Raw genomic sequence first — 27,561 nt, 5'->3', positions numbered from 1 at the left:
ATCGATACCTTTGTGATTTCATAGGCAGCTTGGAAAACATGGAAGCTTATTTGGAAGTGTATTCGTTAGCAGAATTGTGTCTTGCACCGATCGAAGCGATAGTAACATTATTCACTGTAAAATATTGCGATTCTAAAATTAGTATTAAACTGATACCAACTAAACGAAAGCCATTAGAACGAGCGTACACGATAGATATTTCCACGTTTGTATATGAAGTCATGGATGCAAATAAAATTCCTCTTTCCGCGAGGTCGTGTGAGTTGCCAATCATTATTGTAAATAAAACTAGTTGTATTGCAGGACTTTGTGCAATTCTGCGTCAAATAATTAAAGAGGTCGTGGTAGAGCATCCAAATCATTATTGTCGGAAATTATTAGGATTTAAAGACTCGTGTCTAACGGCTTGCTCGGAAGCAAGCGTTTGGACGAAATTTTGTGAAGTGGATCTGATTCTAACTCTAAAATTTTTACCCGCGGATGACACGATGCAAAATGAATTGCCTTCCAGTATGGCGAGATTCGAGTGTCACATGTCACAGCCCGTCAGGTTGCACAATTTATACAAGTATACCATGTCTAAGAAATTTGCCGACGAAAATACAATTTTGCGAAACGAAACGCGTTTGCCAGAACATACATACGCCGAGGGCTCGCACGTGACACTTGCGGATATAATTATACTTGTTTGTATACATATTTTATTGACTATATTTTCATATGAAACGACAATGAAGTTATTTCCACTGACCGCCAAATGGTACAAGAAAATGATTGATGATCAAATTATAGTTAACTGTGTCGAATGTTTACCACTGTTAAGAAATCAAGACTCAAACGATTTCAATTATACTCTTCCTCAAGTAGTAAATCAAAGTTTGTACAAGAGTGATCCGAATAGATACAGGCCAAGGAATCGTGTTTATACGAAGCAAGACGACGTGGAGCAATCGCTGGAATTGTTTCGAACTTTGAACTTGCAAACGACGCTCGATTTAGAACCATTCGGTGCGGAATTGAATCTGGACTGGTCCACGATCCCGTACGATGCCACACCAGAAGGAGGTTCTCTGCCAGCAGCACGCTTGAAGAAGAAACACGAACAGCTACAAAACATGTGCAAGCCTGTCATAAAATTAGCGAAAGCAGGCGACGTGATCGTAGACTTCTGTTCCGGTAGTGGTCATTTAGGTATCTTGGTTGCCTACCTTTTACCCTACTGTACCGTTGTATTATTGGAGAACAAAGAAGAATCGTTGAACAGAGCCAAAGAAAGAGTAACGAAGTTGAAGTTGACGAACGTAACATTGTACCAGTGCAACTTGAACTATTTCAAAGGGGACTTCGATATCGGTATGTCGCTGCACGCGTGTGGCATCGCGACCGATTTAGTTCTACAACAATGCGTTAAGAGGAAAGCAATTTTCATCTGTTGTCCGTGTTGTTACGGATCGTTGCATAATTGTCAACAGCTGACGTATCCGAGAAGCAACGTTTTTCGGAAGAAAATGGATCAGGAGAAATATATGGTCCTTAGTCACGCTGCCGATCAAACGCACGACGAAGAAAATGTTAAAACGAAACAAGGCTACGAGTGCATGGCGATTATCGACACCGATAGAAAGCTGCAGGCCGAACAATATGATTACAAAGTGTACATCTCGAAATTTATACCGAAGACGTGTACACCGAAACATCATATACTCGTAGGGATACCTAGAAAAGAAACTGCGAACACGGAGCACGTTGCGAGTTAATTGCGTTACATTTCTGCAATTTCTATATTTTTTCATTTATATTGATTCTGTGTATGGAGAAATTGGAGGCTATTCTTGTTATCGAACGAAACGGATTTGCGAATAAAGAGACGTTTACTTACCTAAAGAAAGAGAGAAGCGTCCTCTGTCAATCTGTTGGTTGTGCAGTACCATCTTTTGCCTTAAACTATTAACAAAGCGTGTAATATTATTGCGCTAGTTTTATTAATAATTGTACGAAGAAATTTTATTCGTATGTACAAAAAAAGGAGAAAAGAATTTTGAAGTATACAAATTATTAGTGTTATATCGGTGTCTTACACAGTTTCATCTATTATTAAGTAGCTAAGGGACGACATGAAATGAAAGAGAGGTTTCATAGTATATCAAGGAACTAGGGGATATTTACTTTTCGCTATATCACTATAAGCGCTGAGTATATGCTTTCTTCGGACAATATTTGTTTTTAAATATCCTTCCGCTTTTATTTTTACCGTTCAACACTTTCAACACACTTAATTTTGGTCTTTCGATAAAACGGGCTAATGAAGAACGAAGATAGACGTATCATTTACACATTTTATGTCTTTAAGATTGAGTTTTGTGTACTATTTACAATTTCAGTCGTACGAGCACAGATACACTACCACAGAGCAGGTTAGCTGTATCTGGTATTCCTTTCACTTAAGTAATAAGCTTACGTTTAATCAACTTCACCTACAAAGCTTTGTCCCCGTGTGAAAGATAATACTTAAACATCAAGAGATCTTAATAAATGTTATAAGCTAAACTAACTTTGTGGATGTAGCGCAATGCACGCACAAGTCCGTAAACGTACCGTGGTACTCCTCTCAAAAGATTTAGCAATGTCAATGACAAATTATCGGAACTTAAGGTATAAATCGTTCATAGCAAAAATTATTATATTTTCTACGTCTAAAGATCACGAACAAACAAGCCGTCAAAGACCCGCCGTATAACGTATGTGGGAGTCCGCGAACGACAATCATCGTAGCTCGGTTTCGAATGATAATCAAAAGAGTCTATTGTACTATGTAACTGTACGCGTATCGGTTAGACATTTCATCGGGGAAAAAATGCTGAGAAATAGTAAAATCGACGTCTATGAAGAGTGTGTTCGACAGGTTTTTCTTGGCGGTTTGTTTCTGCTTGTTCCTTTTTCTTTGCTCTCGCTTATACATCGAATTTCTTTCCCAACTTTTGGTTTCGTAGCACAACTAATTCACACGAAACGGAAAAAACTTCACTTTATTCGAATGTAAATCTTATCGAAGTTCTCGAAAACATAGAATCAATTGATGTACCCACCGATAACATTGTTAATATCATACATGGATAACTTGAGCCAGCCCAATCGTTGTACATCGTTGCGATTTCATTTTTATCGAACGCCGATTGACTAAGTGCGGTATATCATCAATTGGTCCTTTATTTCCACCCTTTTGTCTAGTTAAAAAAATTGACGTGCCAACCACAACACAACAAGCACAGTGCTCCTAACAAAGTACTTATGTTTATATCGTATATTGCTTAAGTTAAAGAGCTTGTAAACTCGACATTCTCGACAATTTAATATTATCTAAAATTTCGGAATTCTTCGTTCGAGGATACCGAAAGAATCTCGCTCGCGTTCGGTTCGAATTTCAATTCGGATCGTCTCGTGCACCGAACCGAAGTAAATCTTTCTTTTCCCATCGTAGAACGAATCGGAAAACCAGAAACGATGGCAACGAACACGTCGACGAATTCGTGGACTTCGTTCTACCTGACGCCCGTCACGATAGACAGCGCGATAATTGACGACAACCCTGAAATACACGTGCTCGCAAAAAAAAAAAGAAAACGCTACTCGAACGTCTGATACGGCGAAGTAATTATATTGCGCGTACTTGAATTTATAGGTGGCACGTCTGAAGAGAGACAGAGAGAGCGTCCGGTTTAGAAGCCCGTTAATTTATTAATCTATACAGAACTGATAATAATTTGCGTTTCTTTTTTTTTTCTTTTATTCGAGTTTATTATTACGTCGTCTTAGGAAATGGATCACAGATCCCCGTTGCCACTGTCGTCGCCGTACTCGTATTCGCTGGCGCACAATTGATCGTCCTCGTATTCGTCGTCGTCCAGCTCGTATTCGTCGTCGTCCAGCTCGTACAAGTCATCGTAGAAGTCCGCCATGTCCAGTTGCTGCTCGGCTGGACTCGCGTTTGTCTTTATGCAGTAATCCTCTAGCGTCACCGGGACGACGATGCCTTCTTTCGCGGCCTCGATCTTCGCCGCGTATGCTTGTTTTCTGCGAACGAGAAAACAATTTCTTGGACGCACGATATATACGTAACGTGTCTCTTTGCGCGTTACATCGGTTCGACCTTCGAATCCAATATTTCCCTCCCCCACTTTTTCGTCGAAACTTTTTCCGTCGTTTCTGCAGACTTACGATAAAATCGTTCTTTTTTTGTTCTTTTCTTTTTTTCGCGCCACGCGTCGCGCATCGTCGACCAACGTGACGCGTTTCACGCGTTAAGAAGCAACTGGCGCACGGACGCGAAACGATCATTGAAAAAGCAGGAGAACAGGAGACGAAACAGATCCAACGTTACCGTACCTTATGATATTTTCATACTCATTGTCCAGACCCTTGGAGTCGCGCCAGCGCCTATACATCACCGAAGCATCCACATTGGCAGGGCTGAACGTATTGGGCTCGTTCAGAAGCGAGATCACCGACAGGAGGATGGTCCTATTCGAAAAGCAGAACTCGTTTAGCGTTTTTCTGTCACGTGTATTTATATACGATTCGTTGTACTCGACGTCCCGTGTAGTTTTCAGGTCGAGTTTCTTATAAGTTCCAGGACGGAACACTCACCTGACGCTCTGTGTCGGATTCCACCTCTCGCACGGCAGCTCGCCACTCTGTGGATCGTCTATGGGCGGATGCAGGATCGATATGCACAGATCACCGTTCTGCGCGACACAACCCAACAGATCGAATCGTGTTAGTAAATCGTAAAACGAATCGAGCTACTTACCCTGGTCCCGTTTCCCGCTGATCTACAACGAACAATTATTTTTTACACAACAACAACTCGAGAGGGCCGCGGAAAGATACAATCTGGGCATTGGGAGGAGATTTTTCTAGATTATAATTGAAAAATATAAACGAACGAGAATCACTGCTCCTCGATCCTCGAAGAAATTATCGTCACTCTGTTACATCTGGTAGCGGTCAGCCGTACGCCTTGACGAAACGTCTGGCGTGCAAGCAGGTAGCACGGTTTATGACTCGCGCGTCAACGAATGCTATTTTTAAGGAAATATATCTTCCGAACTTTCTCCCAGGTATTGGACATCCTCGTAAACCGATGGTTCTGGAAAGACCCAAAAGGCTGCAACCCATCCACCCGAGAAGCATTACAACTTTTTCTAGCAAAGCTTCTTATTATTGTTTAAGATAGCTAAAACACCGAGGCGTGTTCCTAACGGGATGGGTATTAAAAAAGTTGCACGCCTTAAAGGCGACAAAAAAGCCAACGTTATTTCTTCGTGCGTATTAACCTAACTACGATGCCGATGGCCGATGATCGACATAGCGGTGGACGTGTTAAAGTACCGGGGTACCTTGCCAAGCAATGATCACTCGACTTTATCCTCGGTGATAAAAGACAAATGGTAAACGTGTTCGCGAGGAGACAACGAAAGAATGTTTAGACATACAATACGTTTCCTCGGAGACACTTGCGCGTGTCCGATTCAGGAACGTGTTCTTTACGATGAAACTAACTCTCAAGGGCAACGCGATTGGCTTCGGCAGTCGGTAGAAGCATTCAGTTCCGCGTTAATCGTCCCTGAGAGCCCATTGGCCACCAGGGAAACAAACGTCCGGGTCGAAGGACGAAACCTCGTGGCGTCTCTCGCGAACCCGCCAATCCTTGCACAATGCCCCTTTACGCGCAGTATTCGAACAACGAGCTATGACTACCGGAAACTTTTCATCGAATTTCCCTCTCGTGTGCCTCTTCCTTGCTTCTGGAGGGAGGATCGATGCCTCGTTTAAAGATCAAACTTACCTCGGGGATTCGAGATCGGGGATTCTCGATAAAACTAACGTAAACGCTCGCCTCTACGCGGTCAGTTTTTCCGAAACGATTTGAAAAGATTCCGATTCAAATTTTCGCGAAAGAATCCTCCTCACGAACGGATCGATATCGCAAAAGCTACGAGCAAAGCTCGACCGGTGATTCCGATTTTCGATCTTTACCTCGCAACGAACAACTCGAAAGCTTCGACAAAGTGGTCGTCGACCTGACGCCGCCTCATTCGCGATGTCTACGACCTATTCGGTTGCTCCGACAATTTCAAGATCGTTCGTACCGGTCGGACGATCGTATCCGTGTGCTGGCCTTCGATTTGTTTCTTAAGAAGCTTTTCAAGAGCACCGCGGCCAGAGGAACGATTTCGTCGTGTCAGGGATCACGATTTCACGAGAGCTTCTCCTCCGCCGTGTCAGCGTCTGCGGCTTGCTCTATGTCGTATGTTAATTTCGTGACGCGGAAGAATATTTACTTGCGACGTGAAGCGCGATCAACTTGGCGAAACTTGTTTACCTGATCGACGCACGCGAGTTACGAAATCTGCGAGGCATCGAAACAATACATACCGACGAGTTCCGTAGATTGGACGGAGATTCACGTTTTAACTCGCGCTCGAGCTTACGTCCGAGGTTCATTTGCTAATTGAAAATGGACGATGGTCGTCGACGCACGACGAGCAATTAGATTTTATCGACAGGTACGATAACAATACGCCGACCAGGGAGGAAGTCGTGCAGCTTCTCGCTCGTCAACCGTTACCAGCGACCACTTCCGCGTCCAGTCGCTCGAAACACGTCTACTAATCTGCCTGGTAATCTCGATTAGCATTTACACGGACAACTTCTAGCACTGTAAAGTAAATGCACCAGTAAATGGCCACGTCCTAGTATTCCGGACACTTTTCGAGACTCCTTGCATCATTGGGCTAACGTATTAGTTATTCAATTTTTTGAAACCCTGTGTAGAACCGTCGTCCATCGATTATCGGTACTATCTACCGTAAAAGGTTGGCAACAATTGATCGAATTCAAGGAAGAACCGGTGAATACCTTAACTAAAAGGTGAGTACACGTTCCTGAGTTTCTGGTGTTAAAAATAACCTCCTTTTTTGTTATAATTTAAAAACGTACTGTTGCGATGTCCAGCTTTTTATCTGGGACAGATTCAGAACATTTACCCACGAGTAAGGTCAATGTATTATTTTACGCATACGAGATGCAAATAGTTCTAGAAGAACCGATCTTTGGACAGGTATCCGATAATTGATACAAAACGGAGTTTCGAAAAGTTGATGTTTCATCGCTGTACAGTTTCAATTCATGGTTATCAATCGGTTTCCAGTTTTTTTTTTTTAATATTTATTTCAAACCGTGTCTACCGGCAATCGGGCTACGACTCGAAATAAAGGTGGCCGGAGATTGGGACAATGCACTTCCGAACACTGGGTCACGTATCTCTTTGGCTCTCCATTTATTTTGCAGCTTCCCAGATAGCACCGAAATTTGCTTACGTTGAATGGGTTGCAAGAGAACAAGGGAATAGACAAGAAAATAAATCAAAGAAATCCAAGATCCGGAGAACGAGCGAAAAATTCTTCGCCTCGAAAAAAGGCATACAACGTGTAGCACGCGTTGGAATAACTATTTTTCCTCTTTTTCGTTTTCGAAAGCAACGAGTCATCGTTCGGAGTTTTGCGATATCTTTTACGTACCAAACAACTTTTTGTTCGTCTTTCGTAAGTTCTTAATCTCTTTTCGATCGCCGGACACTACTAGGTTTTCACCGTGTCCTATTCTTTTTAGATTCGAACACGTACGGAAAACAATCGAACGAACGAAAAGCACAATCTTGTGCCCAGAAATCACGAATCGTTAACAAAGCATCGCGACAACGAAAATTGAATCTATCCTTAAGCGTTCGATTACTGGTACATTTACCTTATGTCTTCGTGGAACGCTCGTCCCGGTTCACTGAAGCATTTAAACCCGATCGATCGATCGGCATAAGAAACGACTACATAAAAGCTAACAGCGACGCGATCCGCTCGCTTGCCGTCGAGCATTTTGCTATCGAGCGCCCAGAGCAGATTCAAACTTGCCCTCGTATTAGTCCCCGCGCTGCGAAATTTTGGTACGGAGACGAAACACGAGTACGGTAACGATTCAGGTTCATCTGTATCGAATTGCGATCACGAGACACGCGCTCCAAGTTACAAAACGATGATTACGATTTCCATGGAAGGAACGACGGTTCTTACCTATAAAATTTCTTCGCTACGCGACAATGGCGTGGACAGCTGTACATTTCGTTTACCTGCGTCCGACCCAAGACCCCTAAGTCTCTCTATTCGTCGAGGAGCTTTTTCCGGAAGAATTTCAAGATCGTTCTTAGAAGGATAACCGAAACTTTCCCTCGCCTGTAAAACTCATTGTGCATCGAAACAACGATATTCTACCCTTGGAATATCCGATCGTTACCGTACAACTATTTATACTCGGTACAAATTGAAATAATCGTTATCGAGGAGACGCGCGTTCGTAGATAAACATGAACAACGTCGGACGATTCATCGTAGGAATTCTACGGGCACGAGTCGTCGGGCAATAAATTATTATTCGATAATCGAGCGATTTTATTCGCAGGTTCCCTGCGTGGCTCGTGGATACAGTTTCATCGTCGTTTGTTTTCCAGCGCGCAGCGGCATTGTTTCCATCGTCAAAGCGCGTCCCCCGCTCGGGAAGAGGGTTGACTTTGCGGATCAATAGAATTTTATGCGCGCGAACATTCAACGTGAAACAAAAAACAAACGTACAGTAAAATTTACGCGCCGGCGAAAAAATAGAAGTGGGTCGTTCGATTTTTCCCCGGATGCTGTAACACAACGCACTCCGCAACCGTTCCCTCTTTCGATGCCTCCGCCAACCCTCGACGCGGCTGACCCATTTCTTACCGAGTCGCAACTGGAGCACTTACAAGATCTCAGGAAGTATTACACGCTCGGATGTTAATGAATCTTCTTAGGTGGACGGGAGGACCGAAGACCGTTTGACGCGCGTGTTCGGTCGTTAGTTTCGCGAAATATTTAACGATGCGAATTACAGTCGCCGAGTACTTTCAATTCTACCGTTGCTTCGAATTGTATTTCCGTAATCACCGGTGTTCGAAACGCGACTATTGAACAAACCGAACGAGATTCGTAACAACGATTTCCAAAGTGGACGTTTTCGCTTCCGAAGCGGGCGCTGCGTCCGGTTACCCGCGCGGATGCTGGCACACGATTATTGTTTTTTAATCTCGGGAAATCGTACGATCCGCGTACTCGGGAGGATTTTACAGTAATTATCTTTTCAATGGGTCGCGCTGTTATTTTTACAACTCGCGGTATACCGAGTATCAATTATGAAACCACTCCGGGGGCGACGGACAGAGAAAGTTTGGGAACCACTGGTTTAGAATGTAATGGTGGCACATTTAAACTGCCTTTGTGGAAGAAAATACGACGGAGTGTCTCTCGAAAAGATTAACTTTTCCAGAAATATGCCCGAATACTTTTACACGTGGAGTAACGAGAGGCATCTGGCCGCGTCCGATGCGACGGAAAATGTGTGGTTCCATCGGGGAAAAGTGCGCGGCGCGGTTCCATCTGTCAGACGCAGATCGGTGCATTTGTCGAAAAACTAGAATCCTAGGAAAATACCTAACGGTACCCCCTTACCCCTAGCAACCTTCCAATTTCCTCCATTTTCGTCTAGAAAGGAGCTGTAGTGGCCCAGTTTCTAGAAACGCCCTGTATACATGTGGTAAGCACGCTCTTTGTGGACAAAAGCACGGCATACCGCAGTGCCGTTGGCGAGTGGCCAGTATAGAGAGAGAGAGAGGGCGAGCGGGTGTTCCTCTGGTTCTCAGCCTGTACTACGATTCCCGAAAATTCGTGGCCACGAGTACGAGACGGGAAAATCTGCTTCTGATTGGAATAACTACTAAGGCGGTCTTGGTCGAGCGATCCAACCGTTCCGAGAAATCTAAATCCAACGAGAGTTGCGTCGCGAACGAAATTTTTTTCGGAACTGGCGCGAATTAGAGAAACATAAACGTGAAGTGCGATCGATCGGTTAACATTTTTCTACGGAGAGAAGACCCGACGAATCAACGGTATAGAACGACTGTCCGCGATAAACGCGACCGATAACTTACCGGGGAATAAAATTTGATCGAACGCGCGTAGAAAATGCGAGAAGCACGCGAGACGGAGTCGACTCGAAGTCGTGAGAACCTCGTGAGATCCGGTCGGAAGGGAAACAGTGTCGATACATCGGATTGAACGCGCTTCGTTTTCAATGGTGTGCAACAGGTCGGGCGATTTCTTGCCGCATTACGGCCCCAATGCGCGATAAACTTTTATCTTTTGTGCCCGTGTCGCCCGTACGCTCGGTCACGGTTGTACAATGCGGCCAGCGAAAATAAATTTCGCCTTTGACGCGCGCGACGCACGAAAATACCCGCTTTAATTATACGCCTTGAATATAAATATAATAAATGCGAATATTCGCTATCCGCCTCTGCCTATACGTAACCAAGCTATCGGTAAATATCACAATTGACGTTGAGCCGATTCGTTAATAATCAATTTCAGCTATTTATCCACCGTTAATTGGTAAGAGACGTTAAGTAAGTAGATCGGCGATTGCATCGATCGGGAGCACGCCAACATTATCCATAATCCCTTTTTCGAGGTACGCGACGCGTCCCGTCTGTATTATGCACGACCAACGCACACCGAAAGAGCAAATTTTTAAAATTAGCGACGCCAGCATGAAACGAGAGATAGGCGAAAAGAGGCGAGAATGGGTGGGGGATCTCTTCAAACGAGGTGAGAACCTTGCCGAGCACTGGTCAGCCTCGAAAATAGATCGTCTCTCGATCAGCACTATCGCGAGAACGCGAGTCCTCTAGATTCTCGCGAATGTAGCCGGAATCCGAGGGCTTCTAATTAAGCTAAAATCGCGCGAATACAACGCCAACGTTTTCCTTTCCACTCGGAACAGACCGGGAGAACGAGAACCAACTTTCAGAGGACGAAATACAATCGAACGATGATTTTTTTTATACGGATTCGGCTAATTAAAAATCGCGTTATCGGATGTAACGATCGTTTCGTTCGATAAACTCGTCGAATTATACCCGACGTGGCGATCGAATCATTTTTACGCTTTCATCGACGATGAATCATAGCGAAGCGCGTGGGTACGCACGGTTCCGCGGTGAAACTCTCCTCGTGGATCCAAACAGGAAGCCTCGTAGACGATCTACGTTTCTAAATATCTTTGCAGACGGTGTGGACGTGAGTGCCGTTTTCGCTCGAGCTCGACGCTTCGCGAGATATTCCCAACGATCACCGGTACCTTGCGTTTCAAATCTATCTTTCGACCGTGAAAATTTGGAAAAATTGCCGTCCTTTGGCAACCATTTCGAAATCATGGGAAACTAGTTCGATGTAAGTATTCGTCGCGGTGTTTCCCAGAGTAAGACAAAAGATTCGGCAAGATTCGTCCGCGAGTATTCTAATTAAACTTCCAGATGGAGAATCGCGGGGTCGTTCGTCTCGGATTAAACAAGTTCCACGAATTCACGACGTCGGGGCGACGTGACTATTTTTTGAATCGGAAACCCGCTTCAAAGCCGTAGCAGGAGTCCTGCGCATTGGCTCTCTCGTGTTGTTCGGTTCTCATGGAGCTCGCAGGTCCTGTGTCCCGTTAGCCCTTTCGGGATAGAGGGGAGGGGAGGTCCGCCACGAAGCGCTACTCTGTGGCCGCGAGCGTAACGGGCCCAGAGTTGTGTTTCGTTGTATAGCACGGCAACGGGCGAACGAATCTCGACAACTCGAACAAAACCCGTTGTCCAACGAACGGAGATACGAGTCTCCTACGAAATCGAACGATTCGACGAAACCATCGTAATCGACCCTATCCGCGTAGATATTCGTTGGGACGTTCGAAGACAAAGATCGCGATCGTCCGCCATCGCAGGAAAACCCACGGTCGTACGACGATATACGGCGGACTAAAGTCGAGGCTCGACTCAAAAGGGTTAACGGCACGAAGGTCCTGAGCGCGACCTCATCCGACAGCGTTTCCACCTTACGACTCAGCCGCTCGTGAACGACACCACCTATACACGTTGATCTCTCCGCGTGTACGCTCCTCAGATATATCGTGCCGCCATTACAGATGCACGAAACGTGGTCCGAGAGGAAACGTCCGCGCATCACGAGGCCAGGAAGAAGACCGTCTTTCTCGTGGACGTGTTTCGTGCATCTCTAGCAACGGAACGATATTCCCGAGCCGAGTGTACACGCACGTGCTGCCGATCACAGACGTTTCACGGTTCGTTGAATCTCGGGGCGACCGACTCCTCGTCGCCAGGTAACGTTTAACGAGTCTACGATTTTGCAACGATTCGAAACGCGCAACGCGGACGATCGTTTCACAAAACCCAACGGTCGACGGCTATCGTGAAAGTGAAATTTATATATAGAGGCATTGTACGCAAGCTGCTCGATGCACGGTGCAACGATTCGGAGCATCGAGTTATTTTGCGTATGACGTACCTTGGCATCCGATTAATCAACATTTGTCGATGATTGGGCGTGTATTAACATTTTCGGTGCCAAGATTCGAACGGCTGGCGCGCAACCGTACGCGGAAATCCCGTAGCGGTATTCGTCGAGCGTAGTCGGTCGACGCTCATTGGCGTTCGTCGCGCAACACCGATACATCGAACCCCTATAACGTAACAGAGCGAAACAAAAGAGTTACGAGCTGCGCGTCATTGGACGTTCGTAGAAGCGTTCGATAACCGGTACAATCGAAAGTCAGAAACGGAAGCGGAACGCAGCGACCTGCGGCACGTTTTGCGTGTCGCGCCTTATCATTCTGCGAGAGGAAAAAAAAAAGGAAAAAAAAAAAGAAAAAAAAAAACAAAGTCGTCGCAACTTAACGTGCACCGGGGATAGTGTTATCTAGATTCTAACAACGGAGCTGTAACTTGTCATTTGACAAACAGCACCGAGGGAACAATACCATCGCGAGCTGGAGAGAGAAAAATTCAAGCGGAGAACTATTATTCTCTGGCCGTGTCTCGTGTTTACAGCAGTCCGTAAGATCCCCTGTGGAGCAAGAAATCTCTCACGCACGTGACTCACGTGGCGAGACGATCGCGGACAAAGGGACCTCGTTGGAAAGTCATTCGGTCGTCATTGAATGTGGCTACGTTACATGGATTCCAGCGGTTTACGCTCGAATTACGTGACGCATCCTAACGACACGACGCTTGCGCGTAATTCTCCCAAAGTATTTCTACAGACGAGGTACACCTTTGGAAAAATAAAAGCCAAGTGACCCAGCAGACGCGACGCGGCTAAAAAGGAACCACTGAACGAGAAGATGTCTCGATTGACCGATAATCGCGCGACACAGGTTACGGAGAGTTCATCGAGGTGACAGGAAATCCGCGTGTTCACCGAACCAGACATTACATACTCATTAAACAAATTACTCGTATTCTTGTTCGACGCCACGCTCTCGTGGCGCATTAATCTCGTCCAAGAAAAAGAAAGAAAAATACGGGAGGCGCGAAACGAAGACGCGCGAAAGTATAGTCGATGGAACAAATGCAACGAGGTACTTGAAAACGCTTCTCGCCAAGTTTGTTAAGCGACACCCTTGCCGAGTACCGTCAAATGTGTTTTTTTTTCCCTACTGAAAGGCTGTTCGTTGGCGATAGAGCGCCGTGCTCGATGAATTTGTTGGCTCGCTTTTATTTCATTTTCGACTCTGAACCTTAAAACCATTTTTTTCGAAACGACATATTCCACGCGGTGGTTACGCTATCTCAAGATACGGTTAACTCTGCACGCATACGAAATACACGTTTCTTCAATTACCGATTATCTCACACGTTGGAAACTTCGATAATCGTTGCACAATAATTAGATGCAGAGGACGTAAAATTATGTAGAAAATTCAACTTTATTTTTACGTTCCTCGACGAAAACGAATAATCGTTAGTGTTTAGAGAAGAGTACCCGAAGTAACCGCAAACACGTTCTATATACGTAGAAAATTTGAACCGACCAGGTGACATACTTTTTTTCAAAGTTAATTCGCAAAGGAAACCCAAACGTGTGCTCCCTAGACCAGATTATCTTTAGCCCTTTATGTGTTAGCGTCCGACAAGGGTCAATCCTTTTTTCGTCCCTGAACCGTTGACATTCCATACCAAAGGGCACTATCGTCTTCACTCCCTGCAGTTTTTACGAGCTCGCTATAATTCTTTCCCTCGAGTGTCTCACGTTAGCCGCTGCGCGAGGTCGAAAAGACGGGGCCGCGTTAAAAGTGCACATCGCGGTGGCAAATAACATGTGCGTGTGCAACAACCGATCATACTCGCACGATATAACGGAGCGGAACTTTCATCGTTGGAAAAAGTTGGGCGAACTCGCGTCGACGATAGAGAGCGCCCTTGCTTGCTTTCGTCGATGTGTTTTTTTTTTTTTTTAAATTTTCCACCGGAATTGAAGGGGAGGCTCGGGGAGGTCACCGCAATTAATAAAGACACCATCGAGCGAAAATGGTGCTCGTTGCGGTAAGAAATCAGGAAGAAGCTTTCCTATCTGTACATCCATGTTCCCAACAATGAAAACAACATCTACATTTTCTGATGGTTGATAATGACGAGAATCTTCGTAATAATCCTGTTCGCTGCCCTCGCCGGGGATGTATAATTAATGCGGCGCTACTCGACGCATGAAATTTACGCGCGTTATTCCCGTTAACCGTAGCGTGTTCGTCTAGTCTCATCCCTTCCAACAACAAGTGACTGGACACGGATGTCCGACAAGCTTTGGACGGTCATTGACTCTTTGCTAGTCGCTGAAGGGTCACACGAAGAGTGCGCGCGAGAGACGCGCTCGTTGAAGGTCGATAAGCCTTCGGAAACGAGTTACTTTGCGCGAACACGAATTTTCGAATCGTCGGATCGGACTTTGTCGAGTGAACATTTTCGGTCTACTTCCGTACTCGGTACGTGCCTCTGAATTAAATTAAAAAAAAAAAAAAAAAAAAAAACTAAAAAAAAAACACGGTGTTATCCCCCGATACGATACACCAAGTTACTCTCGCGCGATGCGAGCGTTTACAAGTGCGATCCGTGCAACGGACGCTGGAATATTTTTTTTTCAACCATTTTCACAGGACATCGCTGTGATTTTGTACAAAGGTTCGCTCGCTCGAAAACGATCGAACGTATCGTTGAAACATCGCTCGCACGTACCGTCGCAACCGGGCAAAAATCTTAAACCCCTGCAAACAGCTTTGATCTTGTACCGGTTACCGTCTCTCGGCCCGAGGACATTTAAACCAGTTAAAAGGCCATACGCGAATCGTTCCAACCCCTCTACACTTTGCACCCTTTGCCAAAAATAATTTATCAACATCCTTTCGATCGTACATAAACGCGCGACAATCGTGCAAAGTCGAGTTTTTTTTTCCCTTCACCGGCACTGCATCGATACACCCTTTCCGTCGTATTATATTCCTAAGCAACGGAAGTGATCCCGTTTACTAGTACCTAAATAAATAATTAACGATCGTTCGAACTGTATCTTAAAGGGGAATCTTGTGTGCGTTACAATTAACGACCCTCGATCTCCCGAGTTTCGCAAGATTCCGCGAAAGATACACGACCGGCATAAAAATCACGGTTAACAAACCTGTGATGAAAAAGAAACGAAAGAAAGAAGAAAAAAAGAGAAAAAAAACCCCCGGGAAATGTCGATGATTCGAGAACACGATTAAAAATTCACGAAAGCGAATGTTAATACCGCGTTCCCGAGGAGATTCTCTCTGCGACGTTAAAATCGTCAATTATCAAAATTACAGTTGCTTAATGTTCCCCGAGACACGTGTACTCGAAACAACGAGCGACTGCCGGCTGAGGGTTTTGTGAGCCCGGAGCGACGACACGAGAGCCACGAACCGAGGGTGAGAGACAAAGAGAGAATCGGAGAAAGCGAAAGGGAGACACGGTGGAAAGAGAGAGTGAGCAGGTGTGGGGGGAGAGAAAGATCCGCGGAGAGACCGGAGAGAGATTGAAAAAGGACGGGGGAGGGAAAAAGAGAGCTCGAAACACAGACGCGAAAAAGGGGATGAAGGGAGAATCGATAATTCCCGCATTTACTCACCTCGTACACGTTCGGGTGCCAAACTTTCGTCAAAAACCGGATGGTCGGTGGGCTGTACGGATAATCCAGCGGAAACTTCATTTGTGCCTGGAAAAGAAACGCGTGCGTTAAAATAAAGTCGACGTGCGCTGGACGGGATCGAATCGATAATCGAACGGTTGCTGGTTCGCGCGAGATCGTCAAAGGAACGCTCCGCTCTCGTACCGGGGAATTATTCACAAGTCGTTTGCGTATTGCGGAACGGGTTCAGAAAAATAGACAACAACCGGATCCTGGGCGGAAATGCAGTCGAGCGTTGGGTGAATTTACCCGGAAAACATGGAAGAACCCGAGATCCGGTTGGTCTGTAAAATTCGATCCGCGTAATTCTGGTCCGGGTACAATCGAAGTAATAAAGGAGCGGAGTGATTCAGCTTGGAAAAAACTAAATCGAGATCGTCCTCAACGTAAATACGCGAGAGAAATTATGCTTACCGCGTGGAACCGTGGAACGGATAGGGTTGTATCCACGCGTACCCGATACGCGGTCTGGTCTTTTTCGAAAACGAGACCTCGAAAGGTAACGATTTATCGCACGATATTGGCTCGTGTTTTTCGCATAGAACGGTCTGCCATCTGGTCCACCACCTGTTCGGTCGATGGAAGAAATACAGCAAGGTGGTAAGAACAGGGGACGAAGACTATAACGCACTCGAATATCGAGAGGCTAGATCCCAGAGAATCTGTATACTTTTTTAACACTGTGTACCGTGTTAAGAACCTGATCCCACGAAGGGTGTAGGTAGTGTTCCGAGTCTATTGAAAACACATTTGGCGGACTGTATCCGACAGGAGGGGTATTAACAAACCACTCGAGCGTGCTTCAAGTACCTGCTGTATTTCTTCCACCGACTATATAGATCCGTCCGTGCACCCTGCGATACGGACGGATGAAAAGCGCTAGCGAGGAGGGATTCTCCGATGCTCCGCTACAATCGCAAACGAAGAAACCTAACAATTTTCTTCGAGAAAGATGCGATAAAAGGAACAAAGTTGAAACTGAACGTTTGGCGTTGAATACCGATGATCGATGAAATAACGAAAAGCATCGGCACGAGCGTTCGAGTGCGCTCAGAAAGGGAAGCCTCCCCTTCTCCTCCTCCTCATCCTCCTCATCCTCCTCATCCGGTGTGTTTGTGTCGGTACGGAATGAATTCATTTCGCAGGGTGTACGTAAGGGTCGTCCCGACGCTGCTGGCAGACTTTCGTCGATGGTTCGCCGACGGGACGCTATATTGATCGCAACCTGGTCATGGCCCAAATATCCACCTCGTCCTCCGGGATAGCGCGTCCCAGAAATTAACTTACTTTTCATCGAAACTGTGTTTACGTTTCAGCGAGGAAATTATTCCCACCGCCGCGGTTGGTTGCGCTACGAATTAATTACGGGGACGTTGAATTTCGCTTTTCAGGCGGCGGGTGGGTGGGTGGGTGGGTCTGTCGTCGCACGGTCCAACCCCGAAACGAACCGGTTCGTATTTAATCGGGAACTTGGAAATACCATTTTTTACCGAGCTTCTTTAACGTTTACATTGCCCTCGAAATAAAGCATACCGATTTCGCGCGTACGAAACCCTCTCCTCCCGGAGCCTTATATTTATCTAGAATCTACATTTTTATCGCGCACCGTGCAAAGCTGACGGATCGTCGGGTGAAACGTAAAAAGTCGCGCGGAGGCAATTTCGTTCGACTTGTGCGTTTCGTCTGTGAATGGAAAATCCGGTACATTAGCGCACGGTATCGTGCACAAGCAACAGATCGTTCCGGTGTTGGACGAATATACGAAGAGCGTCGATTAAACGCCGCTAATCAATTTGTAGAAAGCAGCTTTTAAAGCAAACAGTGAGTGTATCTCGAGGGAGCAGCAAGATTCCGGAATAGAACTTGCTGGTCGCTTCTCTCTCTCTCTCTCTCTCTCTCTGTGTGTGTGTGTGTGTACTGCTCCGTTTTCATTGTGACACGAGAAAATCGATCGCATTTATCAGTCAGTGTAATCTCGCATGACATCGGCGACAGGTATTCTCGGAACCGTAAGAAAAATCGATCGTTTACGCCGATGCACGGAACGTCCAACATTCCCCGTAACGATACATGTAATATGTACAAAGTGATCGTTCGCGTTTGCGAGAACGCGACAGCCGATTTCGATCGGTAGGGAACGGTCGAGATTCGTGCGAATTCGCAACTGTAACGACGACGAAAATCGAAGAATGCTCGTCGTCGACGTTAAAAATAATATCCCGGTGTGCTTCTAACAGGTAAGGCTGAACGAACGACCGTGTGCTTCGATTCTGTTTAATAATGCAACGCTCTCGACGCGCGATAGGGAACTGTTACCTTGACAATACCGTAATGGCAGGTAAAAAGAGTGGTTTTTCTTAGTTCACGGACACATTCGAGAATCAGGAAGGAAGCGGTGTTTCGTTCGACGTCCCCGACTCTAATTGCCGATTCGTTTACCTAAATATTTCGATTTATACGTCGAGGGAACAATCTTCTCCGTTGTTTCGTTGTTGCGATATTTCTAACGGGGTCTCGTTCTCTCGACGAATTTCTCACCGACGACTCGACCGCGCCGCGTGACCTACAAATTTTTCGCGACCCGTTTAAGCGATAAAGTAAGCGACAAGCACCCCCTGAGATGGCAAAGCACGGGACCGATGCCCGTGTACCGGATTCAGGTGAATCGAGCACTGACCTAAATCACGAAGACGGACACCGTCCGCTTGTCCCGTTCGTGCGATGGATACTCGCGTGTTCCAAAAATTCGTATCGACGGACCAACGATAAAGTTACACGTACGTAGCTAGAGAGTCCGCGCGGCTTAATAATTCAGTTTAACGTAGCAAAGTTCGAAACTTATACACCGCGTCGGAACAGAAGCGTTTCGTATCGAACAGAAACGTTTTTGCGTTAAGAGTACCACAAATTATAATCGGCCGTTAATGTCTCCGATCGTGAGACGTGTTCTTTTGTTTCGAGACGATGAAAAATATTTTACGAACCCGTCGTATAGTATGCATAATAAATTACCAGGCGATAATGACACGCGTGAACCAACTGTGACGCGATAAACGAGCAATTATACGTTATGTCGCGGTCACGTACCTCGTCGTTCCGTTTCGCTAACGAAAGGAAACCTCGAGATAAAATGGAAACGTTGAATCTAGCGCGGGAAAATCCCCGGGTGATCGCAGACGTTGCTTGGACGGGGAAAAAAAAAAAAAAAAAAAAAGAGATTGAAAGCGGGTCTCTGGCTCTGCCGTCCGGGGGACGGGGTGGAGATACGTCCGAAATGAAAAGAAGAAAATACGTATCGACGTGCAACGCGGCCGACCCGCGTTCTCGATAACAATAAGGAACACGAAACGAGATCGAGCATCGGGATATCCCGTGGGCTACCAGAGAAAGAGACAGATTCAACCCAGAACGCTGTTTCGTAAGAAAATTCTTCATTATTCATCCGTGAATCGTGTAAAGATTGCGCAAAGGGGAAGTAGGTCCGTATCTGTCCGTGCTCCGTGACGCTCGAAATAACTTCATTCTTTTTCACGAGAGCGGTGCACGTACCTCGGAACTGGTACCGAAACTCCTCGAGCCAGCCAACGAAATTTCCACCGCACCGGTTTCATCTCTTCGAAATTAGCCGAGTGGATTAACTTCTGTTCGAAGATGTCTCGTTAACGTTCGTTAGTTACCGCGATCAACGATACACGTGATACAATGATACACGTTGCTCTCCGTTAATAATAGCTCGATTCGAGGGATAAGTAACGGACAACGGTATTCAGCGACGGGCTCTAGTTCGATACGTAGTCACGAATTTGGATCGATTCGCTCGATTAGAAACGTGGATACTTGCGTTCGTTTATTCGAACGTATGCCTCCGTCGAGTACTCGGTATCGGTTGAGCTGCTATCAAACGTCTCGCGATGTTTCGATACCACCCGCGATATACTCGATCCCATCGCTATCGGTCAGTGATTCGCGGACACGACGATTAAACGAACCGGTACGACCGATACAAACAATTGGAATTGTTCGCTTTACGCGATCCAGGTGCGTAACGCGAGTTTCGAGTAGCAACAGTTGCGCGGAGAGGGCGTACGAGCGAGTTGCTCTCGCGACACTCATCTTTGCCGCGAGGTGAAAGGATTAAATGGGCCAAAATCCCGGGAGAAGGGGGGACGGACAGTCGTGTCTCGATGTAGATAATGACGCGACCAACGCCGCAGTAGAGACCCGTTTGTCGGCAATCCCTTTACGGTGACTCCTCCCCCTCCCTTCTAGCCCAGAAGAAAAATCTCACCGTTTATCTCGAGTGCAACAGGATTGGGTGAAAGTCGTTCGGGTGATTCGAAGGATGCAGGCCAAAGATAGATCCGAGACAATACACCGATGGCGTTTTATGTAACTTGGCGGACATATTACGCATCGCCTCTGCCGGTCGGTCGTAAATCCTGAGAAAGTAGCGACTATTTATGATAAGTTGTGTACGGAACGCGGAGCAACGGGACGACGATAAGACTTGGTTTCTTTTAGCGACGAGGTGAATTATCGTTTCCGTTACGGACGGCCCGCGGTATCCTTTACGGTTGAGAAAGAGATCGTTGATAAATTACTGAACGTGCGTAATTAGGGACGTAACGGATTAGAATTCAGTTCAGTATCCGAGTCTAGAGACGATAAGAAATTACACGAACGAAATACGACTAATCCCGATTAATTGTACCCGCTTAATGAAAATTCGACCGAGATCGCTCGAGTTTGAACGAATACTCCTTTTCTTCGATAAACAGTGCGTGAACGGAAAGATAGGGAAACTTTTAATTGTTTGGCAAAGTTGTAGTTGAAATTACATCGAACACCGTTCCAGAAATTACGTTTCGGCTTTGTAAATATTCCACCGCGGTGCTGGAATAATAACGTAACGCAACGGTTCAACAAAAGGGTTTCCAACTGCGCGACAAACGGAGCTGGTTTACACGTAGCGTGTAATCGTAGTAACTCTTCGTAACAAAGAACGTTACGAGTTGCCGCAATGATACGTGCAACTACACTGTTCACGATCAGTTTATAGTTGCGATTGCGAGACGATTCAGAGCCTGGTCGAACAGGATTCGAAACACCCACGTAGCCGCGGATCACGTGCACGGGGAACGATAACGATACGATTCGCAAATAACGGTGTTGTCGGTCGTGTTCGTTGCATGGAGGTTACACCGTGGGAAGACAGAGTACGTCGCGTTACGTGAATACGCGTTTGTAAATTCATAACGAAGCGAAGAGTGGTTTAGAAAGCGGACCGAGGTGCACAAAAAGCGTATTACCACGCGGCAACGGCAGAATTCATTTTCTACTAGCGGACTAGGCCGAACTCGTAACGATATCGTGATTACCCGTTGCAATAAATAAATAAAGCTACAAATAGGAAATGTGTTACCGCAAACACTGTACGCCTTCCTTTCGTAAAAATTGAAAATTTTACCGTTTCGTATCGAAAAATTCATTCCTAATTGTATTATTTCCGTTAAAGGTATTAGCGAACGATTCGTTGATACGCACGAAACGAACCGAGAGGAAATTCAGTATCGTACCGAAGGTTTAAAATCACCGTAGAATGCAGGTCAACCGATCCGCCTGCATTGTGTAATCTTTAGTTTCCAGCATTGCTCAATGCTGCTTAGAAGTCGCTTGGTTACTTGGTTTGTACCACCTAAAAATTCGCGGAACTGCAATTAAACGACGAGTGTTGCTATTTTTTTTTTTCGATCAACGTAAGCATAATACTTCGCGCGTCATCGTCGTATAGTTTTACGCGAAAATGCACTAACAAACTTTTTTTTGGAAAGCGTATTTTGTCATGAATATATATTGCTGATAAACATACATATATAGCGGCAGAGTCGAATTAAAAATATCAGCCTTTTAGAAATCCGCTTTATCGTAAAAAACCATAGTAAAAATGAAAAGAAAATTAAGAAAAATTTCACCGCGATAATGATGCGAGGTAAATACATTGTTTTATGTACTTTGGATTTGTGTACACAAAGTAATCCTTGTACCGTGTTTCGTTAAAAGAGTTGCGGTTGATTTCGGTGATATTTTATGAATAGAAGGCGATAACCGTCAAATTTGTAGAACAGACGAGTTCGTTAAAATTCGTACCGTCGAAAGAGAAATCAGAAACATAACCAACAAAATAGAAAGCATATTCTATCGCAATAGTTACGCACAATGGAAAAAAGAATAAAAACTCATTGTGTACAAGTTCTTTATTCGATGTACTTTTCGGAGCCAGTAATTTCCAAGAATAATTGTAATAACTTACCTTGAAGTATCCACCTTGGTAAAGCGTATCCGGAGGCCCGAAGATAGCAACTTCCCACACAAACATGTCGTCCTCGTCAACGAGTTTCACGCGGAATCCCTCGACGGGTTCCTGTTGAAGACTTTTATATTCGAGGGCAAGTGCCCTGACAGCGCTGGTATGGCTAGGTCGTGACATATTTCCCTTCTGGAATTAGAATTGCAGTTCGTTCCAGAGAGCAGAACGTCCCAAACCTCCTGAAGTGGTAGCACGAAGCACCACAGTCGGACGGACGCCTTTGTGAACGCTGCTCCTTCTCGAGAGAATCAATTTCCAACGGCTTTCCACCAGGTATTTCGAGGCTTCCACTGCGATTTCCTTGATCGTGCCTCTACGCGTCGTGAGCTTTCACACGCGGCAGGACGTTATCTACGATGATACAGTACGATTTTGCACACCAAATAAACAAAGAAATTCGATCGGATTTACGAACTGCGAAGTGCCTCTGCAGTCAACAATACACCATTCCCGATGCACGCAATTCTAACAAAACAGCTGACGTACCTTCTGCGTCAGCGTTGCTCTCCGCGCATGCGCGACACGACGTTCCCCTATTTTTCCTTCAATGCCAACAATTTTCGAGTGAAAATAAGCCCAGAACGAACCAACCGCTGCGCTCCAATCGTTACGGCGGATTTCTTTTCAACTATCTCGAATAACGGTTAAACATTTTTGCCGATTCGCTGTTCGGTTTGATACATTTCTAAACTTCCTGTTTCCTGATTGGAAAGTAAGGCCCCCAATCACGTGACGCATGAAGCAGCGATGTTTATACTTTTCGCTCGAATGGTTCTTACTAAAGTTAACGTTGATTGAATGTCATCGTATCTGCCCCAACAGCAATGACCAATCAGCGAAAGCTGTGGCGTAACGAGCTCTTATTGGACCATGTTGGACACGAATTTAAATAAACAAGACCTATTAAATATTAATAATTAATAAATTTCTATGAAATTATTATATTTATACATACGTATGTCAAACGTTTATTAATTGCATACCTAACGTAGCGGTTAAATTTTATGCACATTTTTGAAAGTTTAATAAAAAAAATGTAAAATAAATTACATGAAAAATAAAATGAAATGATTCATAAACGTTGAAGTAATAAAAATGTCTCAAAAAATATTTTCAAATATTTTAACGTTGAAGTTAAGCCACTGAAATATTTTCAAATCTATGGTATAAAATTACGACGTAGAATGATATTCAGTTTTTGAAACCTTCATGTATATGTCTGTGATAGTATGCAGATTTGTTTATCTTTTATATAACGTATATAAAAAGCCTTAGTTGTACATTTGCACGGTTTCTTGAACGGTAGATCCGGTGCGCAAAGCTCGATTTATCTCGGTGAAATAAGCATTTCTTGAAAATTATAAGGTATTAAAAATAATTACACGATTTTGAACATGGTTACCATAGATCCAGAACTTTTCAAAGTTTTTGGTTTTTGGGGCGGTTTACTCGCTCTAAAATTATTAGGAATGGCGCCATTAACTGGACGTTATAGATTTCAAAAAAAGGTATTTTTATTTTAATCAGAAATAATTTTTATTTATATTCTATGCATTGATAAAAAATATTGTCATTTTTATGTTTGTTGCAGATCTTTATAAGTCCTGAGGATTGCACGCTAGTGAAAGGATCAAAAGTTATTTCGAATGATCCTGATATTGAACGTGTGCGCAGAGCACACTTAAATGATTTAGAGAACATTCCTATTTGGTACGCAGTTACACTCTTCTGGTTAACTACAGGACCTTCTACCTGGTTGGCTGCACTTCTAATCAAGACTTTCGTCATTGCTCGATTTGTTCATACATTAGCTTATGCTATTGCACCGCAACAACCTCTTAGAGCATTATCCTTTTTCACAGGAATTAGTATCACAATATACCAAGCAATTAGTACTTTGACATATTACTATTAATTTTGAAAATTTTGAGAGAAACATTATTCTGTAACGCTGAATATTTTTTTATATTTTACGATTTGAATTACTCTTAAGTACGAACAAAGTTAAGATAGGTGGGTGATAGAAATAGTGTTTGTACACAACATTTATAAATGTCAATATTATGGAATTATTTTTAAACATTTTTATATATTGTCTATTTTATATTTATATGGAAGAATGAATAATTGTAATTATAAAATTTAAATAAATATATTTTGTTATTCTTTTTCCTAAAGCTGCCTACAAATATTTAAATAATTATACAGGGTCCTATAGATTCCATCGTACTGTATGTGTGACAAATTATCACCATATCAATTTAAAGTTAAAGAATTTGAATATTAAATGTTTCAGAAGCTCGTGTAACATCCATATCGTATCATATACTTATGTAACTTTCTTATTTTATTATCAGCAGTATTAAAAAGAGACTACAGATAACTACAGATAGTAATGCTACTTATTACAAATAACATACAACTTTAAATCAAAGTAACGATTTACTTTTCCTTAAATTTTGCAACGAAAAACATGGATTCGAATGTCTTAAGTTTCTCATAGTTATAAAACGTAAAATATGCTGCTTATGTCAAAAAAAGATTTACATAATATAGTAAATAAAAATAATGGAACGGACTGCCATGGTTTGAAGTATATTGATATCCAGTCAATTACTAAAGGAAATATTTAAAATAATGGAATGTATGATATTTGAGTATAGTTTTGTATGTTGACATATATTATTTTTTAAATACTTTTAGTAGCAAAAAGTAGATATATATGTTAACGATTTGTTTATGAAAATATCAAGAAATGGAACAGAACATAGGAAGCAAGATCAAAAATGTTACGATTTTATAAATTGTTTTCCTACTGTAAAAAAAATAATTAAGAACCACAATTTGAGTTTCAATTTGGGTATAAGAATAAATGACAGTACATGTGTTTGTGTTTTTTGCGATAGGTGCAGAAATAGTAACAAATACTGTAAGTTTAGCTCTTTGTGAGCTTAATTGAGCATCGCGTATTCATACAAAATTATAATATGAATTTGTAAACAATGGAAATGATCGATTAATATACAATAGTATAATGAATATGAAATATTTGAACACAGTTCTCGAAGAGAGTATGAATATATCTATCTTTCGTAAAAAGCATGTTATATCGAACAAAGAAGCATAGTTATTTGCTTACCTGTTAATTAAAGGATTATAATAACTGCTTATGTTACATCCTGGGATCTGTTATATGCAAATCCTGAATTTTTTGACCCAGAGAAATTCTTCAATGTAACCAAATAATAGATCTAATGCAATGTATTTGTCTTTTGATAAAGAACCTTGGAATTACATAGATGAAACGTGATGTTAAATAGCTATATATTATTCTGATAACAATTTCTCCTGTATTACTTGTATTACGGGTAAACAATTTGCTCAAATTTGATCGAAATTAGGCCTGATTATAATTTTAAAAAATAATCGCGTCTATGTTTGTGACGAAACAGATGTATTGTATATACACATAGATAAAAGTGGGTTAGATTCTCTCTAAAAGCAGTATCTCTCTAAAATTTGACAAATTGGAACACTGAAATTAAAATTTTGACTTCTCCTCTATATCGTGTAATCGTATGTCAGCAAAAATGAAAAATAGTACACATAGATGAACGAATTCGAAGAAAGAAAACGGTACATTCACTTTTCAAATGTGCCTTCCGAGCATTAAAATATATACATATATTGTAAACAGAAAAAATAGTAGAAACCTACTTATCAATCCATATTTATTCCAATAAGGTTTCATCGAAGATCAAGCATTTCCATTAGCTAATACGGGATGTTTCTAAAGTGTTCGATTAAACTTTATCAAAGAACAATAAAGGCATGCATTGACAAACTTGCGTTTATACAACATTTCTTTATCAGTACCATTAGAGCACACTGGTAAAATTTGGCTACCAACGTTTTAGGAGCACCCTATATATTGGCGCGTAAAAGGTGTACGATGGAACCGGAATACGCATGCGCACAGGGTGTTGTGTGCGGTCGCCATGACGACGTCGTTTCGACGCCAATGGGCGCGGGAACGTCAGACGTCGCGATGTATCTGTGAGGTGCGAACCGCCGTCGGTGCAACGGCGTCTCGCCGTTACCGAATATGCACCAAACGACTTTCAATCGCGAAACAAACGCATCGTATCGTCGGTTATCTCGTGACTATCAACGTCGCGATGTCGTAATTTGGGAATGATCAAAGAGCCGCAGCTATCATTCTCGAAGGCGGTGATTGATACGTTATATAGAAACATCGGTAGAACGGGATAATTAGAGGTAAGTGTCGTTTAAATTTTCTCGATGTTCGTAATCGTATTCCCAACCGTGTCGGATTGGCCAATTAAAAAAAATCTGGCAACGAAGGATGTAAACAGTTAGCGTGTGCCTTTTTACTTCCGTTATTAGATTTAAGCACGCGACACCTCAAGGTTGTGATCGTTTCATCTTCGAACCGTATAGCTCTTTAATACGAATACACGGAAGACGCAAAAACCGTTGAACAACGATCGAAGAGCAAAGTAAATTCTTCCCTTCCTTCGACACCGGTAAAAGAACAAATTTCTTTGCGCGTGCCACGTTATATCAAGCATGGGACGTCTTTGATCTGTACTTCAGAAAGCGTAATTTCCACGAGTATAAAGTTTTCTTTCTTTCTCGAATTACATTCAAAGTCAAAGAGATCGTAGTTTTTCACGCGCAACGATTCGCTCGTGGGTGAATGAAATCTTTTAAGAAAGTATGGTAAATGCTCCTCGAAAGGAAAAATCGTGGGTTGACCGACTCGTCGTTGACGAAAGAAGAATATTTTACGGGACATAATTGACGATGACGTTTCTAGCATCGATACGAACGGATCGCGTTCGTTTCTTTTGTATCAAATTTCGACGATAGATGCACTTGAAATCAGTTTCGTTCTCGGTAACGCGTTAAGAACCTTGCTGGTAATTACTTTTTTAAATGAAAAGCTGCATCGAACTTTTCCCCGAGAAACCGTGAGACTTTCGTAGTCGCTACCGACAGTGT

General features: G+C 43.5%; 3 protein-coding genes across 3 annotated transcripts; 2 read left to right on the top strand and 1 right to left on the bottom strand.

The window, feature by feature from the left end:
• Positions 1-38: 38 nt before the first annotated feature.
• Positions 39-3,334, top strand: Gstcd (glutathione S-transferase, C-terminal domain containing). Its single transcript, XM_076320610.1, has one exon. The coding sequence runs from the start codon at positions 39-41 to the stop codon at positions 1,755-1,757; it is 1,719 nt and encodes a 572-aa protein (XP_076176725.1). The 3' UTR covers positions 1,758-3,334.
• On the bottom strand, positions 2,319-23,006 carry LOC143151472 (ubiquitin-conjugating enzyme E2 R1). The gene is made up of 5 exons (XM_076320612.1): positions 22,480-23,006; positions 16,110-16,196; positions 4,645-4,742; positions 4,384-4,518; positions 2,319-4,071 (listed from the first exon to the last, which is right to left on the bottom strand). The coding sequence occupies exons 1-5, from the start codon at positions 22,654-22,656 to the stop codon at positions 3,822-3,824; spliced, it is 747 nt and encodes a 248-aa protein (XP_076176727.1). The 5' UTR covers positions 22,657-23,006; the 3' UTR covers positions 2,319-3,821.
• Positions 23,007-23,754: 748 nt separating this feature from the next.
• Positions 23,755-24,678, top strand: LOC143151474 (microsomal glutathione S-transferase 1). Its single transcript, XM_076320614.1, has 2 exons — positions 23,755-24,044; positions 24,128-24,678. Exons 1-2 carry the CDS (start codon positions 23,931-23,933, stop codon positions 24,449-24,451), a joined length of 438 nt encoding a protein of 145 aa, XP_076176729.1. The 5' UTR covers positions 23,755-23,930; the 3' UTR covers positions 24,452-24,678.
• Positions 24,679-27,561: the final 2,883 nt, after the last annotated feature.

Source organism: Ptiloglossa arizonensis, chromosome 9 (assembly GCF_051014685.1).
Source record: "Ptiloglossa arizonensis isolate GNS036 chromosome 9, iyPtiAriz1_principal, whole genome shotgun sequence".
NCBI lineage: Eukaryota > Metazoa > Arthropoda > Insecta > Hymenoptera > Colletidae > Ptiloglossa > Ptiloglossa arizonensis.
Note: the sequence above shows the minus strand (reverse complement) of the source record. Positions and strands in the feature narration are given on the sequence as shown.